Source organism: Nelumbo nucifera, chromosome 3 (assembly GCF_055504915.1).
Source record: "Nelumbo nucifera cultivar China Antique chromosome 3, China Antique-T2T, whole genome shotgun sequence".
NCBI classification, from domain to species: domain Eukaryota; kingdom Viridiplantae; phylum Streptophyta; class Magnoliopsida; order Proteales; family Nelumbonaceae; genus Nelumbo; species Nelumbo nucifera.
The window spans coordinates 96,293,159-96,313,548 of NC_142651.1; the positions used below are offsets into that span (position 1 = coordinate 96,293,159).

Genomic DNA, 20,390 nt, shown 5'->3' on the forward strand with positions numbered 1-20,390 from the left:
TAGAAATAGCTCCAATACATGATAAAATGAGAGAGAGAGAGAGAGAGAGAGAGAGAGTAGACTAAGATGATTTGGGCACATGCATAGAAGACCACCAACCGCACTAGTTTGAAGGGGTTAAAAGAGCTCAATGTAAAATAAAAAGGACATGGGCAGAAGTAGTGAGAAATGATTTAAACACTAATAATTTAGATGTAGATATGACTTTAAATAAATGGATTGGCAAAACAGGATTCATGTAACCAACCCCATGTAGTTAGGGTAAGGCATGGATGATGATAATGATGATATTAAAAAAATATAAGTATGATAAATATAAAAGAATTGTTTTTATTGATGATGGGAATAAAATCAACCAAAAAATGAAATTATTTTTCTATTTGGTGGAAGGTGAACAGTTTGACCTTTTTGAGTCAAATGCATCAACCATTGATGTTATAATTAAATAATTAAAAATAAAAAAGTGTTGAAAAACATATATTATTACTATTATCATCATTACCATCATCTAAAATTGCCACATACAACATACAAGGCACATTCACATTTGTTAGTTACTTATAAAAATGGTTTTTGTTAGCCATTTGTATTATTTTCTCATTTTTTTCTCATGTATTAAAAGAGTCCATTTTTCTCAATTTTTTTCTTATAAAAATAGTTACTTATTTTTCTATTTTTTTTCTTACAATATTAAAAGGGCCCATTTATATTACTAATTATTAAAAAAATTAGCCCAAAAGGTTGAGTTGGGTTGGGTGAAGGCCTTAACCAACCTTCCTAACCTTAAGGGTGTCAATCGACTAGTTTTGGATTCGATCCAATCCCATCCAAACCTTATCAAATTGGATTTGGATGGTCCATTAACCTACCTAACCTTATGGATGTCAATCGACTGGTTTTGGATTCGATCGAACCTGATCCAAACCTTATCAAACCGGATTTGGAAGGTCCATTATTATTATTGGGTTGGGCCAATCCAAAATAAATTGGTCCATATTCTTATTGGTCCGAATTGAACCTAAACCAAATTTCCAATAATCCAATCATGATGTCAAACCCATGTCCAATTTGAAACCAATCAAAACTGAAGCCGGCATAAAATCACTTTTATGAAAGTACTTTTATGAAAACATATTTTATGAAAACACTTTTACAAAAGCATTTTTATAAAAGTAATTTTATGAAAAGTACCTTTATGAAAGCACTTTTACAAAAACACTTTTACGAAAGCACTTTTACAAAAGTACTTTTATGAAAACACTTTTACAGAAGCATTTTTATGAAAGTACTTTTACACAAGCACTTTTATGAAATCACTTTTACAAAAGAACTCATACGGAAGTACTTTTATAAAAGCACTTTTATGAAAGCACTTTTATAGTACTTTTATAAAAGCACTTTTACAAAAGTACTTTTATAAAAGCACATCTACGAAAGTACTTTTATGAAAGAATTTTTACAAAAGCACTTACACGAAAGTACTTTTACACAAGCACTTCTATAGATGTACTTTTATAAAAGTACTTTTACAAAAGCATTTCTATGGAAGTACTTTTATGAAAGTACTTTTATCAAAGCACTTTTACAAAAGTGCTTTTCAATGCCAAAAGGGTATATTTCTGTAATTTTCAATTTTTCTTTATTTTAATATATTTTTTGTATTTTTATATGTTCTGTTTTTTAATATAATTTTTGATATTTCATTTGGTTTGAATTGGATCCAATCCAGTCCATTTACATTTTAACGAATTGGATTGGATTTGGACTGCATTGGGTCCAATCCATTTGTAAGTGGACTTACATTGGACGGGATCGGGTTGGACCAAATCTAGTCCAATTGACACCTCTACCTAACTTAAACCCAACAATTCTTTTATTTGTATGTAATTTTTTTGAGAAATCTTATTTGTATGTATAAATATTATAAATATCTATGTACACATGATTCTAATTATGCATCCTAAATAAACGTATGTTTATATATATATATTTATATTACTAATAAAAGAGTGAATAGCCCCATTTTCTAGACTTTTCATTAAACATTTTTACCACTTATCTAAGCAACATACAACGGGCATAAAAAGGGCATATATGTCCTTTATTCTCACTTCAAAAACTGCCCACTTATAACAAATAAGAAACTCCCCATTTATAATTGTCCACTTATAGCAGTTAAGAAACAGTCCACTTATAACTGTTCAAAAACTGTCCATGAATTATAAATAGTTTTGTCTTGGAGATACTGTCACGTGCAAATGCACGTACATATTTACTAGTATATATATATATATGTGGGTGTGTGTATGTGTGTGTCAACAATTTTAAGTCTGAAAGAAAGAATCTTACCTTTGTCCATGTACATATAATAGTGCTAAAATCAGTGACCCTTTTTTATGAGAAAATGTGGATCTTAATCTTCCAAACTTAAATAAAAAATTTTAACAAAATGAAATGAAGAAACCGGGCCAAATGGAGCCCAATGCAACCCGAAAAAGTCAGGTTGGGGGTTCACCTCGACCCAAACTAACCCGTCCTGACTTGCACCCGTAACACATTGCCTACCATAACGAGTGAACATTTCTAGTCCAGTTTTACCCAGCCCAGAAATTTTTGAGTTTGGGCCTTGGTTTTGTGTCCAGGCCCGTGCCACCATTAGGCTTGGAAATTTTCGGCTAGGTCTGGGCCTAATGCTTTAAGTTCAACTCAGGCCTGTATTACATTTTGCATATTATAAATATTACATATACGGTTATATAATATATTATATTTTTAGTACGACACATATAACACATAATATATAATATTAATGCTGATACTATATACAATATTTATACATAATTGTATAATGAAAAGATTATATATAATAAATTTAATATTTTGTAATATAGTCATGAGACCGGACCGGGCCCAGCCCAGCCCATGGCATCTCTACCAATGGGCTTGATCTGCGTTAGCCCAGGGCAGGTATGTGGCCCATGACTTGGCCCAAAAGTAGGGTCAAAATCAAATTGAGCCTCGGATCTGTGACTTTTTTTTATTGGATGAATACCTCGAATCTATGACCTACCCGTTACTTATGGCGCTGGACTTTGATTCCCCGCGTTTAGTCTGTTTCAGACGTTCGGTTCAGATCGAAATCAAATCCCACTCATTCCTTTCATTTGCTTACTGAAGCCAATAGCAAACGAAAAGGTGATCTGAAAGACATCAATCCATCTTTCCCTTACTTTGTTCTTCTTTGATCGATCGATCGAGCAGTTGACCAGAGAGAAAAGATCGGTAGGGAGATGGGTGTTCTATAGTTATCTTGTTACGTAGGATGTTCTTCTAATGAGGAGTGATGATACGCTTTGAGAAGAAAGCCATAACATGCTTTCTTTGCGTTCAGTTCGCAGATTCTGCTCTGCTACCGGTGCCTCTGCCGCCGATTCTGGAAGAACAACTGCTCCAGCCCGCGTTCCAAAACCGAAACCACTAGATGAGCCTGCATTGGTGAAGCTCAAGGCCGAGAGGGACCCAGATAAGCTCTTCCTCCTATTCAAGGCCAATGCCCACAATCGACTTGTTATCGAGAACCGCTTTGCTTTCGAGGACACCGTCTCCCGTTTAGCCGGTGCCCGACGATTTGACTATATCGAGGAACTCCTCGAGCACCATAAGACTCTTCCTCAAGGGCGTCGGGAAGGCTTCATTGTCCGCATTATAATGCTATATGGAAAGGCTGGGATGACTAAGCATGCACTCCAGACATTCTACGATATGCATCTCTTTGGGTGCCGCAGGACTGTCAAGTCCTTCAACGCCGCACTCAAGGTTTTGACGCAAACCCACGATTTAGAAGCTATTCTGTTGTTCCTTGACGATGTTCCTTGGAAATTTGGCATTTCTCCAGACGTGTTTTCTCTTAATATTGTTATCAAGGCTTTCTGCGAAATGGGTATCCTTGATATGGCTTATTTGACCATGGTAGAGATGGAAAAAGTGGGAATAAGCCCTGATGTAGTTACATTTACTACACTCATATCTGCATTTTATAAGAATAATCGTCCTGAGATTGCCAATGGGTTATGGAATCTAATGATGCTTAACGGGTGTTTCCCGAATCTTGCTACCTTTAATGTTAGGATTCAGCATTTGGTTAACAAGAGACTAGCTTGGAAAGCTAATGCTTTGATGAGTATGATGCGGAACCTTGGGATAAACCCAGATGCAGTGACGTTCAATTTGGTTATCAAGGGCTTTTGCCGGGCTGGTTTTCTTGAAATGGCAAAACGGGCTTATTCTGCATTACATGGTAAAGGTTATAAAGCCAACTGTAGAATTAACCAGACCATGATTCATTATCTCTGTAAGGCAGGGGAGTTAAATGCTGCCTTCGGAATGTGTAAGGTCAGCATGGGCAGGAATTGGTTTCCTAGTTTTGATACCATCGTCAAGCTACTTGAAGGCCTTCAAAAGAATGGACAGTACAGGAATGCTGAGGTTATCATGGAGTTGGTTCGGAAAAGAACACCTCCTTATTCTGCAGATGAACTTAAGGCTTTTGGGGCCATAATGTCCCATGGTTGAAAATGGTGAAGGACAAAAAATGGGTGTCATTCATGGATATATTCAGCTCAAAGGGGTACCATAGTTTTGTTCTAATTATACTTGTCTATGGAATTCTGAAATTAATGGGATATAGACTCTTTACTCTTAATGGGTGAGTATTTGATCTTCCAAACTTGTGCAAACTCGTTATGTTGCCTCAGTAAAGAAACTTAAACTGAAATGGGAGTTCCAATAAGCACATCTCACATGAGCCCTATTGTAAGTTACTCCAAAGAATATCCTTTCCTTGCTTCATTTACTTTGATTCTTTCTATATCTCAAGAAGAAACTTTAGTGAGAGATAAGTATTAACTAAGAATCTTCTTTGGGTTTCAATCTTGATCTGATGGCAGGTCTGACTTGTCCTCTGTCTTCAAATTGGGCTGATCACGAACATAATGGTTAAGGAGAGGGGTTCCTTCTAGCTAATTGCCTATGAAACATTATCACTGGTAAGCCACTAAATATTCTTTTCATCACTGATCTGTTATTTTCTTGAAATTGCCTTACTTCTTACCTTTAAAATAGTTGTGCTAAGTTTAGATTTTCCCCAACATTGGATTCGGAAATTGGTACTCAAGAATTGAAATCTGTCCTCTTAAGTGGAGGGGAAATTTGAATTTGGAAATGACATAGAGATGTTTGTCTGTTTCTCTAGAATGGAGAAGAATTTGAGTTATGTTCCTTTTTGATGTTTTAATATCCTACAAAGAGAATTTTGATTTCCAAGGGATATACTTAACCATAAGCTACATTGCCATCTTTGTTAGAACCATGTAGTCATGCACTTGTGTAATTTGTGCATTTTATATGTTTGTTTTGTTGATGGTACAAAATTGATTTTAGTCTTACCTACAAGAGATTCTTTAGGGGTCTTGATAGCATGGGAAAATGATCCAAGAGGTTGTGAGGTAGAAATAGTGGGGAATTTTTCAGTGGCAATGAAATTCAAAGAGAAAAGGGATGGGTTTGAGTGGTGGTTAATGAATGTCTAGTGGAACTGTTTAGTTTAAGTAGAGTGTTAAGGACCGTGGTGTGTGGCAGGAGACTTTAACAGCATCTGGTTTTGTTCTGAGAATAATGTAGGAACATCTAGAATCTCCAAAAGCATGCAAAACTTTAATGATTTCATGCTGAGAGATATAAGATATCCCCCTTCTGAATGCACAGTTTGTGTGGTCCAATCAACAAACAAGAGTGGCATGTTGTAAACTGGATAGACCCCTTGTCACTTTGGAGCAGTGTTTTAAAAGGCGTGGGAAGTGTACGCCTGGAGGCACACCTCCAGGCGAGGCGCCCCCAAAGCACCCTGAGGCATATGCCAGAGGCGCTGACACCTCTAAGGCATATGCCTCAAGTGCAAGAAGCGTACACCTTGTACATTTTTTTCATGGGGCATGCTAGAGGCGTACGCCTCATGAGCCTCATGCACACCTCATGTAAAAAGACAAAAAAAAAGAAAAAAAGGAAAGGAAGGGAAAGGAAAAGAAAGGGAAGGGGAAGAAAAAGAAAGAAAAGAAAAGGAAAGGGAAGAGAGATAAAGGTTCAAGACCCGGTGGTTTACAATCACTTTCTACCATGAATGTTGGGAGATTATCAAAGATAATTCGAAGATGGTTTTTGATGAATTCCACCAAAGAGGAAAATTGGGAAGGAGGATGAACGCAACTTTCATTTCCTTAATTCCAAAATGTGCAGGAGCAGCCCCAACTAACTATTGTTGACCTATATGTCTTACCACTAGTTTGTACAAGATAGTGGCTAAGGTTTTATTGGTGAGACTAAAGAAGGTGTTTCATTTGGTGCTGTCAAGGAAGCCAAATCTTGGACCAAATTCTTATAGCAAATGAAGTAGTGGAGAATTTTAGGAAATCTAGGGAAAATGTTTTTGTGTTTAAATTGGAATTGGAAAAGCCTATGATCATGTAGAATATCTTTAGTGGGTGATGGATAAGATGGGTTTTGGGCATAGATGGATTAGTTAGATAATGGGTTTTTTCTAGATCCATCTAAACCTGATGGTTGAATTTGGACCCTTTCTCCCTCTGGCTCCTTCCTTGTGAGTTCTTCTTCAAGGCTTTAATTCAACCCACTATTCGTGTTTGGCATTCTTTTCCTATCAAGAAGTTTGGTTTAAGCCTATCCCCCCTAGGGTTGGAGCTTTTTGCTAGGAAGTCGTCCTTTAAAGAATTAATACCTGTGATCTGCTCCAAAGAGGCCTAATCGATGCTTATCCCCTCACTGGTGTGTTCTGTGTAAGGCCAATGATGAGATATGCTATCACTTATTAATTTCTTGTCCTTTTGTTTATGCATTTGGGAATGTTTTTTTCTCTTTGTTTGGATGTAGATGGATTCCCCCATCTGATGTGCAAAGCTTATTTAGCCCAACAACCCTCATCTAGCCAAGAAAAGGGGAAGGATAATGTGGAGATGTGCAAGGGCTGTTATAAGCCGGATTATATGGGAAGAAAGGAACTCAAAAATTTTCTTGGATAAGGAGAGAAGTAGAGAAGTCATAATTGAAACTATCTTGATTAGGGTGGCTCATTAGCTGAAGTCTTTGGAAATCTTTGATGAAATTTCAACGGCTGACATCCTTAGAAACTGGAAGGAAGTGGCTGATTCTACTACTACAAGGTTTTTTGCTAATCCTATTTGGTCTCCACCAAATAGTGGGTTTATAAAGCTCAACTTTGATGGAAGTAACTTTGGAAATCTGAGAATTTTATGCATAGGGGGTGTATTTAGGGATGAAGAGGGCAAAATAATTGCTTTATATTCAGACGCAATAGGTGTTGGAGATTCTCTATGGGCTAAGATTATGGCATCGATTGAAGGTGTACAAAGGGCACGGAACTTGAACATTAAAAAATTAATTATTGAAGGAGACTCCAAGTTGGTTCTGAGTTGGGTACAAAGTGATGAGACAAAACTGTAGAGCTACAATATTAAAAGAAAGAAATTCAAATGGCTGACATAAAATATGGAATTGAGACTCCAGTGGGTCAAAAGAATTGCCAATTCCTTAGCTAGGAAGCTGCCAATCAGTTTATTAACACCCTTGACAGAGGAAGCAGAAAAATTGGCATCTCTCACCCTTGACAGAGGAGGCAGAAAAATTGGTATCTCTCACCTCATGTGTATGACTATGTTCTCTGTCAAGGGGTGGGGAAAGCACCAATCATCTCCTGTTCTATTGTACTTGTGCTTGTCAGGTGTGAGGGCATTTTTTTCTCCTTGGCAGAATGCAATTGGGTGGCACCAACTGAAGCCAAAGTATTTGTTCAGCAGAAGGGGGTTCAAAAATTCTATGAAGAAACATTTTTCTGGCACTGTGTTCGAGGTGCTGTTTTATGGGGGCTATGGAATAAAAGAAACGCTAGAATCTTTGAGGAGAAGGCTAGGAATGCTGGAGATTCAATTGAGCACACTTTGATAAGAGTTGCTCATTGGGATTTAGTGTGTGAAGATTTCAAAGGTATCACCTTAAATGATTTGATAGGAGAGTGGGAAATTGTAGTTGACTATCAAGCCAGGCAACCTAAAGGTGGTGAGGTGGACTGCACCATCTGTGGGCAAAAGTAAATTTTATTTTGATGGATGCAGTCTTGAGAATCTGGGTGGTTTAGGCACTGGGGGAGATGTTAGTGATCACAATGGACAGATTCTTCTTAGTTTCTCTGGCCCTATGGTTGGGGAAACTCCTTAGGAGCTGAATTGCATGCATTATTACATGGTCTGAAATTGATGAACATGAAAGGAATGAGGGATAGAGGTCAAAGGAGATTGCCAGACTATAATTTGCTGGATGAGAACCTATGAAGTAATTCCTTGGGAGCTTCAGGAAATGGTGAGACAGGTACAATCAGTGGCCACTACTTTGAATAGCTCATTCAATTCAGTGCCAAGGACTGCCAATTCTCTAGCTGATTCTTTAGAAAGGGCTGGGGTTCTAAGAAATCTAAAATGGGGTTGTCCAGGGCCTGGGAGCACTCTGAACAGTTTGTAATTGGTTTCCTTCTTGTGTTGTGTTGTTTCTGTTGTTATTGGTTAGTACTCCTGTTTATGGAGCTTCTCTTGTACTTACTGGCTTGCTGTGTTTGTGAGTATCCAGGTGTGCTTTATTAATAAATTATTTCTGTTGCTTATGAAAAAAACCCCAAGTTATTTCATTTTCAATTATTTACTGTAGAATCTTGTTGTCTGTTCAAAGCTTTAAGCACATGGTACTTTCCAATGAAAGACAAACTTGTGATAAACTAAAGATTAGTTTTATCAAGACATCTAGGTGATAGTCCTTCTGGGTTCCAAACGAAGTCACCAATTACTTGGGATTCTTAGGGTTAAGTTTATGATAGATAAATTGATAAGGATATAGATCCATGGATATATTCACATATTTGCATATTTGATCAATAGATGATAGATAAAATGGGTTGGTTATATGAGAAGTACAGGTAATAAAATGGAGGGATGCATCCAAAGTCTTATGTGATGGGCGAATATCATTAGACGTATAACTTTTGGCTAGTTCTCTAGTTTTATATACCATTCAGCATGCATTTAATTGAAAAATAGCAATTCTCTTATAAGAACTTAAAATTTCCTGTCAAAATGTGCCAAATCATCATATACAAAAGATAAATATATTTTAAATATATTTATTTCAATGTTATCAAAAAAGATTATTAATATAATAAGTATTTAATAGAGCAATTTCATATCAATTAGCAATGAAGGCTATAATTTTATATGATACAAATTTAAGATAGAAAGTAAAAGATAAAAAAAACATGGAGCTGCTGTTTTATTTAATGTCAGACAGAGAGAGAGATATATTTCTATCCTTTCTTTTCTTTTCTCTTCTCGCAACCCTTTGATCATTTGAATTTCAATAGTAAACTTCGAAACAAAGTATAAATGATATACTTAGCATATAATATAAATTTAAGACAAATATTAACAGGAAAAAACAATATGAATGATATTATAATAAGGCACCTGCCTTGTCACTTTTGTTGCCTAGGTAGGTGCCTACTTGCCCAGAAGGGCATCTTGTTGTATAAGTCAAGACGTTTAGGCAAGGTACCCAGCGAAGGACACCTAGTGCCTAGGCAATGCCTTGACAACTATGATTGTAAGGTTAGTAATGTTGTATGGAGTAGATTGTTGGGTAGTCAAGAAATAAAATATCCAAAAATTGAGTGTGGCATAAATGAAAATGTTGGGATGGATGAGTAAGAAAAATAGAAAGGACAGATCAGAAATGAACTCATTTTTCTTGGTGGTGTCCTTTTGCTAGGGCAATATTGTTTTGTTTCCTATAGGGAGTTGTTTTTCAATGTAATGATCATCAAAGCATTTCTAGTATCATGAGTTGATTAATTTGTAATCTGATTTCAAGATCTGAAAATAAGCTTTTTTTTGTCTTGGATTGCAATCTGTTTTTACCATATTAAAAAATGATGTATTTGGTTTTTAAAAATGATGTGGTTTCTTACATTTAGTTTATTGCTGTATCCTGTGTGTAACAGACAGGATCGTTTTTTGGCCACTGAAAGTTCTAATTGTGTTGTTGAGGCTTCTGTTTTTGTGAATGTTGTTCAAATTAATTGTGATGGAGTTCTTAATTCTTGCCTTAGTTCTTATGGTTTTGTAGTGTATTCTAGCAATGGTTCTTTTTTGCAGCTGCAGGTGGTGGATGTTTAATTAATACAGAATGGTGATGCTTCGGGAACTGAGCTAAGAGCCATTCTGAATGCCCTTCTTTATGCAAAAGAGGAATGACGGAAGCTGCCTCTTATAAGATCTGATTTCTCTAATGTATGTTAATGCTCTTAACCAGAAGAGCTCAGCTGTCCCTTGGACTTGCTATCATTTTTGACAAAATTAAGGACTTTGTATTAATTGTGGTGCTGTTAAATTCTGTTATGTAATTAGGAAAGAGAATGCTCAGGCCCATAGAAGCTAGGTATGCCTAAACAAGTGTCAGGGAAGTACTAGGGGCATGGTTTTCAAAACCGGACCAGACAGGACGGTAAGACCGGAAAAACTGGGAACCTGTCAGGTGACCGGTTCCGGTTTACCCCAAAACCGGATTTTCTTCAATAACTGTTGATTTTGGTCAGAAAACTGCTGACCCGGGCGGTTAACCATTCGAACCGTTTGAACGGTTTTGACCGTTTTTTATTTTTTTTTTATTTTTTTGTCAGAATGGGCTGGCCGTTCAACCCAGGAACCGGACCCCTGACCGGTTCGTTCTGTGGGTTGGTTTTAAAAACCTTGACTAGGGCAATATTGTTTTGTTGTTAATATGTTTTATTTACCTACAAAAATCTCTCCTAAAGCTTGGCTTTTAACTACACACAAATCAACTCAAAAGGATGCTGTTTGCAACTCTTAAAAAAAAAGATTTATCTCAATATTTCTTTTCAATGTTTTTGCCTTGTAGGTTTAAACAACCAATAAACTGTTCGGATTCCCTTCATGTAGCTAGCATAGTAGAGGTATCATAGCAACAAATCTCTGATGACTCGTTTGAAAAAAAAAATCTCTGTAATAACTAATGACAGATTGTAATCTGCTTTCAATCCAAATCTGATATAGGTATGATGGATAAGTTTTGGTTCAAATTCAAATATTAATGGATTAAATTTGGGTCTAGGTATATCCGAAGTGATCATCTGATCCCTTTGCAACCCCATGTACAATGTTCTTGGCTTCAGGTTGGATTTTCCGAAGTTTGAACCCAAGAGTAATCAGATTAGATGGGGTTTCGATTTTTAGGTTCAAGCTAAACACGAGTATTACAACGCCAACCAAACTCTCCCAAAGCTTAGGTTTTGAAGTACTCCCGAGTTAACAACGGGCTATATGGACTAATCCTGTTGGGACTATTCTTTTGCATTCTTATTTTTTGTGCCATTGTTGTTGTTTTGGGGCCTCAAGAAACGTTTCATTTATCCATTTTAACATTTGATTTAACTTCTATCATTGATATTATGATTCTTGCATGCTGAAAAATAATTCTGTATTTCTTTCTAAATGTTGTTTGCAGCTCTTGAAAAAGATTTTTTTCTCATACCAACTCAATATTTCTTTTCCAAGTTTTGACTTGGAAGTTTAATCGACCAACATTTAAGCAACCAGTAAATTGTCCGGAGTTTTTGACATAACTAGAATAGATGACTCGTTGGAAAATTTTTTCTTTGTAAAAAGATTTTATTCCAGGGGACTCAATTGCATCTCGGTTAGTTTACACTGTTTATTGAAAAAGTAGGCTTAATTCAAGTGGATGCTTTTACATATGCCCAGTAAAGTAGTTATCATGGCTTAACTACAGCGGACAGGTTCTAAAATTTAGGGATGGCAATTCTATCTTGACAAGGCCAAGGCGGGTTTTTTACTTAAAAACAGATTTTGGAGCAGGGATGGGTTTTGAAATTTTACGACCTGTAGGGGTATGGATAGGATGCAGTATTAAGTTAAACTTGACCCTCTCAGGCCCGAGTTTAATAATATCTTGAATTTTATTTGAAGAACAGTTGATAGTTTATGTGATTTTTATATGTTTTAATCAAATAATTGAAATTTTGTATGTTTGTTCTTGTTATTTTAGTTATTTATTATTCATATAATAGGATATTAGATGTGGATTTTAGGCCTAAGGAGAGAGTTTTGCATTTTCATGTATGGAGGGTTTCTGCGGGTTTTAAGAAAATTTAAGGTTGAAAGGTCTGAGGTAGGTTTAGAATTTACAAAATTCTCCCGAACACTCAGGTTGCCATGCCAGTAAAATTGTTAAAACTAAATTAAGTAGAAAAAGAAATGTTAAAAGAAGAAAAAAGTTCAACTGGGAGGTTGATACAAATTTATTACAGAATAGCTATTGGCTCACTGGAATGCGGCAGTAATCCGGGTCAAAGAATTTGAATCATACAAGATTTTTTTTTCCTTGGCTCGCTAAAATGCGGCAGCAATCCAGCACCAACCACGAAGAATTCGAATCAGAAACGAAAGCTTATAACTTATAATTTGCTTGGGGGATGTCAATGAGGACAGGTTGGATCAGAGATGTACACAATCCTAATTCATCTCCAAACTATAAAAAATGATGTTTGGAACCAGCTGATGAGGAAACTGGGTAGGTGGTTGTGTTTATGTATAACCACTTTACTCTAAACCTTCAAGAATTTAGAACTGGCCTTGGGATTAATGAACCTAAACCAGAGAAACCAACTGTGAACTGTCTATCCTCCAATGAGAAAAGCATTTCCACTTCCAATCAACTAGGTATGCTAGAGCTAGAGGCATTATTCATGGATCACCAGTTATTGGAACCACTGTATCCAAGCAATTAAGCTCAAATAAAGTATAAGAAAAAAGAATCTCAGAACGGGGGAATGAAATAAAGTACAAGAGAAAGTCTTTTTTTCATCCAACAAATACAAGAAAGTCAAACAATTAACAAATAACAACTGAATTAATGATGAGCTCATTCCATCATACCCACATGAAGAGACTCTACATCCACTTGCCAGGTGGCAAAAAAAGTCTTATTTTAATTTATGAGAGATGTTCTCTCCACGTGGATCTTGTATTATACGTATGGCTTGCCTATCAGAGATAATCATATGGGTTATCAGTCGTGTCATACATTCACCTGGCCAGGGTGTTAATAGCTAGGTTGGCCTTATCAACCAACCATTTATGATCCCTCAGACCAGAGCCAGAGGAATGCTTGTCACCGTGTTCAACTTTTGTTTCCTGCACTAATTTTTCTTTCTTTACCCTTCTTTTCTTTTCTAATTCTATTACCAAAGATGAAGATTAGAATAGAAGACAAGACAATAAAAGGGAATGAATATACTGGTGGGGAATGGAGTAACATGGGGATGCTAACAAACAGGTGACTTGGCAAGTATTTGCTTTGGAAAACACCTAGAGAACTAGAAGGGCACCATACACATTTTCAAGCATTAAGATGATCTTCTTCCTAGAAAGAACCAAGTATTTGACAATATGGATATCATCCAAAACAGTCAAGCTTGTACATATAATTGGGAGCAGGAAATTATAATTTAATTCTAATTTTATTTTTTTCTTCATTATATGGTCATTTGTTCTCAGTACCTAAATGGATATATCTAGCTCACCTCAGTAATGGAAATTTTTTATTGTTCTATACTTCAAATTAAGTCCTAAGGTTGATCCTATAAACATATCCAAACTTCTTTCCTTGAGACTATTCCCTTTGACCAGCTGGAAGCTCTATCTGCTCAAACTAACACTACTTGGAGCCAATATGGGGTATGTACTGATTCATTTGGGCACAACTATAAAGAAGAGCCAAGCAAATAATTCTAGAGATGCACCAGAAGTCCATTATAGAAAAGACATGAATATATAAAATCCAGCTCCATCTGCTTGGAGGACTATTCGTTACAGTAAAAAATGAAATTAAATAGTAACATGCATGAAAGCACCAATTGTGACTCACCATCACCAGTTGAGATGATTCTGCCTTAATAATCACTTATAACCACAGCCAATCATAGAGTCCGAGGCATTGGCTGGAGCTGGTGAACTGTCCAGCTCCGCCAAATGGTGAGATCTCTTTGTAGTGGCTTTGGTCATATTCAATATTGCATCTAACATCATAGGATCAGTGTCTGGTCAATTAAGCTATGCATCTCCACCACCACAATCTTATGTCTATACCTTCTCTATCACCAGTCACCACCTCCGCGTTATTGTCACAAGTCACCTCCTCCACCACCTCCATATCTCCATCTCCTCCACCATATTACTACGCGCGCTGCCGCTGCGCTGGCTGTGCGTTAAGGCCGCGCTAGCGCTCAATCCATTGCTTGTTGCGCTGTAGTTTTGAATAACGGCTTGAGCACGTCAGCGCTCATGGAGTTGCTTGTTCCTCCCTTGAGCGCTGATGCGCTCAAGCCGTTGCGCGTTAGCACAGCCAGCAAGATGCGGCTGAAAAACCGTATCGCGCTAGCACGCTCACGTAAAGTATCCCCCCAGGACCCCCACCTCTATCACTCATCTACTTCTTTTGCAGTCATTTTATATATTTTACTGTCAGCATTTTCAAATAGGAAATAGCTTCACGACGTAGCTTGAGAAAACAAACACCAACCAGCAGTGGAAAGAAAGAAGAGATATCAGAGATGAGGGGTCAGGGTTTAGTGGTTACTAGCTAGAGTAGCTATTTTATCTTCTGCTGGCCAATATTTATTTCATCTTTCTGCCATCTTGAATAGGTTTATTACGGCCATTATGCTCTTTCTTATTAAAGCATTAGCTTCTTTGAGCTTTGCATGGCCTTTGTATTGTCTAGAAATAAATAAAAGTATTAATGTTTCCAACCTCCATGCGTATGTGAATAGTAACAGTTTTTTTTTTTTTTATTTCCATACAAGTGAATAGTAACACAGTTGAAATTATAAGATTTCATCCTTCCAATTCATCGTGCACTCCTGAACATCGAAGTATTAATCTAACCCCCCTAAAAAAAAAAAAGAAAGAAAGAAAGAAAAAAACTCGATCCTAATTAAGCATTTGTTTTGTAAAATATTAAATAATATGTCATTAATGTATCATTTGTATTCATGATGTGTGCTTGAATGAGGCTGGTAGTGTAAATTTGGTGGGTGAAGTTTCTATCCAATCTCATGATCAGGTAGGTTTAGATCAATATATAGCCTCGAATGGAAGATTGGATTGAATCGTCTCTATCACAAGTTTTCCAGAAAGTGATTATAGATCAAGGTTTTTTTTTTTTTTTTTTTGACTCATATATAGGATCATTAAGGAAGCTAGATATTATAATGCAATGTGGTGTGGTTCGGCTGTTCCTAACACAAATGAAACAAACAAGAAAAGCATACGGCTGAGCCACAAAATTAATTTGTTTATCTTTTCAGTCTGAAGTCTTTACATCTGAACCTTGGTTATCTTTAAGGGCTGTTTGTCTTATCTCGATGTCATGTCAATCTTCTCTTGAAAAATGCAGTGCCCAATTCGTCACTGTATCTAAACCATTAATTCGAACAATATATGCAAATTACAACTTTCATCATTTTTAACAAGTATTCGGCAAAGAGATTGTTTTAAATCCTCTCGCAAAGAATTGGTTTTCACCCCACCATCATCATCATTACAGCCCAGTTAAACGAACTTGATATTACCAGGCTATGAAGTGTATGATTTCCAAACAGAAATGAACGGAGCAAGAAGATAAGCAGATTGTGCTGAGTAAGGTTCAAAATACTGGTATTGCAAAGGATGTTGGTAAGGTAGGAAATGAATACATGTTATACTTTGTAAACATGGATAGTGGAAAGATTCGAAACACATTAAAACATTAAGAAGCTCTCATTGGATCCCACACACATTAAAAGCAGTGGATCTAGGTTTGAAACATTTCTCAGTTGTTTTTGGATATTAGATTAAATAAGTCTTATTAGATCCATGAGCAAAGTTCAAAATATCATTACGTATGGGCCCATATCGGCTGATATGTATCGTATTGGGGCCTTCTTGATATGCCCTTACAGGGAGTGTATTGGGTCAGGCCATGGTTCAGAGGGTAGTCGGAACTTAAACCGACCCCTCTAAACCGATTTTGAAAAAAATAAATAAAACATAAAAAAAGCACCTATACACCCTACCGGTGTATCAGCCTGTATTGATATTTAGAACCTTGCCCATGAGAATGTAGAAGATCCATAAACACAAAGTCTAATCACAAATCATCAACTATTATTAAAGGAACTATTCTATATGTTACTTTTACTTATATATATTAGTGAAAATTAAGTCAACTTTATCTTAAGTTCTTAATACGCTGGCTAATGGCTATATAATTTCTTAAAACTATAACATAAATTTAGTAGATTTTATAAACAATACTTTTATTTTCATAAATAATAAATATATTATTACTTATTTTAAACAATCTATTAATTAATAATTTATAAAATATATCATCTTAATTAAAAAATATATCAAATCTATTAGAATTTCCAAGATATATATATATATATATATATATTATGCAATTCATAAATTTTATTTACTAAATAATTATTCTGTTTCTATTATTTTTACTTTTGTAAACTATTAGAAATTCTTTTTTTTACATAAATTGTTGATGGATCAATGGATTTGATTGATCATTCTTTCCTACCATCAAAACCATTTGAATAAGTTATTCTTAGGATTTTTGGATTTTACCGATTTTTGGGGAAAAATCCATAGATCTGTTAATACAAGCAAAAACCACTGTTTTCAAAACCGGACCAGACCGGATGGTCGGACGGAAAAACCGGGAACCGTTCACCTGACCGGTTCCGTTTTCCTCCAAAACCGCTTTTTCCCTTAAAACTGTTGATTTTGGTCAGCAAACTACTGAACCGGTTGGTTAACCGTTCGAACGGTTTTGACCATTTTCCAATTTTTTTAAATTTTTTAATTTTTTTTGTCAGAACGAGCCGACCGTTCAGGTCAAACGGTCGGACCGTTTGAACCGGTAATGGACCCCTGACCGGTTCGGTCACCGATTTGTTTTTAAAAACCATGGCAAAAACACAGATCCAACAAAATATCAATATATTCTTGTATTTCAAACACCAAAACATGTACATCTATTGAATATTAAGGGATTAAATAAAATGAAAAAAAAAATCCTCCTTTCTAATTCCAATTGCATTGATTTTCTTCCTTTTCTATACAAGATCACAAGTGTTTTGGCAGATAGACTCCCCTACAAGCATCTAGGATGAAGATGAAAAGCTTGGACATGGAAGTGATTAAAAAAGTTAACCAGCAAATATAAATCATTCCGCTAGCATGTGTTTTGTATGGACCCATATTTGTCTGTATTGACATGCATACAAGTTGGATATACCACGATATGAACACTGACAGCGTGTGTGGAATGAATGGGCATTAATCCATTAAACCCATGTCACGTGTTGGCCTCTATGGAAATGGATATGATACGCCCAACATTGTTGATATTTTAAAACATAGTGCAGAGCCACCATTGAAATAGTAATGGGACTAGGTAAATCAAATGACTTGGTGTGAACTGCAAGTGATAATAAATCAATCGAGTCCCCAATCTGCATAATTTCAAAACCGTATGATGGCATACATCAATCATCATCTAAGACTTCTCCCTACCAAATGGGGTTAGATACATGAATCCTATTTCACTACTCCCTTTGTTCAGTGTCATACCTATCATTGGGTGATTAAATCATTTCTTATTACTTCCACCCAAGTTCTTTTTGTCTGCCCCTAACTATGCTAACCCCTTTAAATAACAATAGATCACTTTTTCTATCAGGTGTTGTAGATGGTTTTCTATGCATGTAACCAAACCATCTCAATACACCTCATTTTATCACCTATTGGAGTAACTAGCGGGTTCCTTCATATGACTTCATTTCTAACCCTATTCTTTCAAGTTTTACCACTTTCCATCTAAGCATTCTCATTTCCACCACTCAGTTTCTGGACATGTTAATATACAAAAACAAAAGACTATCAACCAATTTATTTTCAAGGATAGAAAATCATACAAAAACACTAATTGAATAAATTTGTTCAAATAAATAAATAAATAGAAAAAGAATTCAACAGACTAGTTCAACTGTAAAAGAACAAATCAGAAAACTTTTACATATTAGATAATCCAATAGTCTTCTCATTGGAATGACAACCGTCTAGCCAAATAGATTTTTCACTTGGTGATCTCAGGATTATCAAGTGGTGGATACAATCATAGAGATCATTTTGTGCAACTTGATCATTATATGATTTGTGGAAATCCTTCAAAGCCACGATAATCTGATGGCAGATCATTCTCTTAGAACATGGAAGATCTTTAACCTGTGTATATTATCTTTTATAAGCGACATCCATTCAGCAAACGAACTTTTTGGCTACCTCCGATGCCTACACACCCTGTCCACATTGAACATGAATAAAAGTTATATTCCAAAGGCAACCCTCTTGAAAATGCTTTCACTTGTTATAGTCCAAAGGCAACCCTCTGAACATAATCAGGACGTCTCTTGCTTGGCATTCGAAGCAGCCCCGTAATCTGGAGTTCTGTTACTGCCCTGCAGAACCGTGCTCTGAAGAAAACTAGGTTAAGGACAAGTTTCGAGTTCCACCTACCAGAATGTGCTGCTAAAAAAATAAATATTTTTCCACAAGACCATCTAGTTAAGAGCAGGAGCAATGGACCTTGAACTGCTTACATGTCCAAGAACATATATAGCTTCTCTTTCTCCTCAATTGCTTAATAAAATTACTAGTCTCTCCTCTGACTCAGTGTTTCTCACTTTCCACCTCTCTCTCTCTCTCTCCCCAAAATCCTTCTTTTGCCATTCCCTTTCTACCATTTAGACTCTGAATCCCACAAAAAATCCCATAAATAATACAATTACCATTAACTGCCCCAACTACAAAAATTTTCCTACTTGAGGTCATGTGAGTAATTGGCATGACCATCAAAAACATACATTTTAAATCTTGAGTTCTACCCATTGTATCAGTGGCATGAAAGTGTAAAGAGAAGAGAAAATAAAAGCTATACTTATTTTTTTTTCCGATCATTTAGCAAACTAGTGTCCTAAAGCTACTTAGATGCACTGAAACATAATATTCATGGTTAATATAATGGAACTGACTTTAATCCACCATAAGGCCACCAAATAATTAGAATTTGCAAGTTGTCACACAACATTTCATGAGCATACCAAACACCTATTATATATGCACCTGTTCAAATGAACAATATGAACGTGCAGTACTACTAACAAGCAGAAAATTGGCTGGAAACATATTAACAAAATGCCAACACCAAAAAAAAAAAAGAAAAAAACACAGGATACTGAATTGAAGCCTCACTAATGTCATGTGGTTCATCTCTATCTTTTCTTTTCTTACTTAGAGGTGATTGCTTCATCTTATGTTTTCCTTTGGTACTTGGCCCAAGAAGAATTTCTTTAAAAGATTGGAACCAGTCATGAAGGTTAATAAGATCACCATGCTCTTGAGCCAAAGTATACCTGAAATGACAGAGTCCATTCTAAGAATTGTATGAAGTATGACAAAAGGACCATCATGATCATCCTTGGAGAAATTTGTCATTGCATGGTCCGCTTCAATATAGTTTCTACAACAAGAACCAGAAAAAATTACATAATAGAGGTATCGTGCATTGATGGTAAGAGGACATTCCCACTCCTGCTGCAACAACTACATTGGAGAAAGTTGTGGGACTTCAGAAGATCAACTTGAACCGTTCTTCTTGGATCTCCAATCAGAGCCTACAGAAGTTTAGATGTTTGAAATGCAGAGCTATTAGGACTTGATAACCAAACTTTTCAGATACAGTAATAACTACAAAATTGTAGAGGTCAGGGCCATATTCCAAGTACATCACAGAACAACCATAAAATCTTTTTTTCTTTTTACTAGTGGGAAAACATACTTTTGTTTACAATATTTTATTTTATAGGTAACTGCAGAGAAATTTTATTAAAATGAGTCAAAGAGATTTATACGACAGTACAAGCATCCCAAAGAGAGATGCAAGCTGCCACCTCTCTGATGAAATAACAGAAAATACAAGATAATTACAACTCTGCCCAATATAACTGACCCCATCAATATCTTGCCTGGCTAAAGTATCAGCTAGATCACTAGCTGACCTTTGAAGATACCTTTGAAGATAATTACAACAGTAACCCTTCTATGTGG

General features: G+C 36.1%; 1 protein-coding gene and 1 pseudogene across 4 annotated transcripts in view; one reads left to right on the forward strand and one right to left on the reverse strand.

The window, feature by feature from the left end:
- The first annotated feature begins 3,039 nt into the window (after positions 1 to 3,039).
- Positions 3,040 to 10,544, forward strand: LOC104586848 (pentatricopeptide repeat-containing protein At1g80150, mitochondrial pseudogene; annotated as a pseudogene). Its single transcript, XR_016083668.1, has 3 exons — positions 3,040 to 4,812; positions 4,947 to 5,045; positions 10,284 to 10,544. The product of XR_016083668.1 is annotated as a pentatricopeptide repeat-containing protein At1g80150, mitochondrial pseudogene (transcript).
- Positions 10,545 to 18,146: 7,602 nt separating this feature from the next.
- The window catches only part of ORC3 (origin recognition complex subunit 3), a 51,094-nt gene continuing 48,850 nt past the window's right edge, over positions 18,147 to 20,390 (reverse strand). For 2 of the 3 annotated variants that reach the window (XM_010244213.3, XM_088901201.1), the window contains 3 exons: positions 19,830 to 19,957; positions 19,520 to 19,696; positions 18,147 to 18,757 (listed from right to left, as the gene is read on the reverse strand). In XM_010244213.3, the coding sequence (XP_010242515.1) occupies positions 18,652 to 18,757; positions 19,520 to 19,696; positions 19,830 to 19,957 (411 nt within the window). In that variant the 3' untranslated portion in view covers positions 18,147 to 18,651. Of the gene's footprint in view, positions 18,758 to 19,519; positions 19,697 to 19,816; positions 19,958 to 20,390 lie in introns of those variants that run through there. The other variant, XM_088901202.1, reaches the window with a different exon arrangement.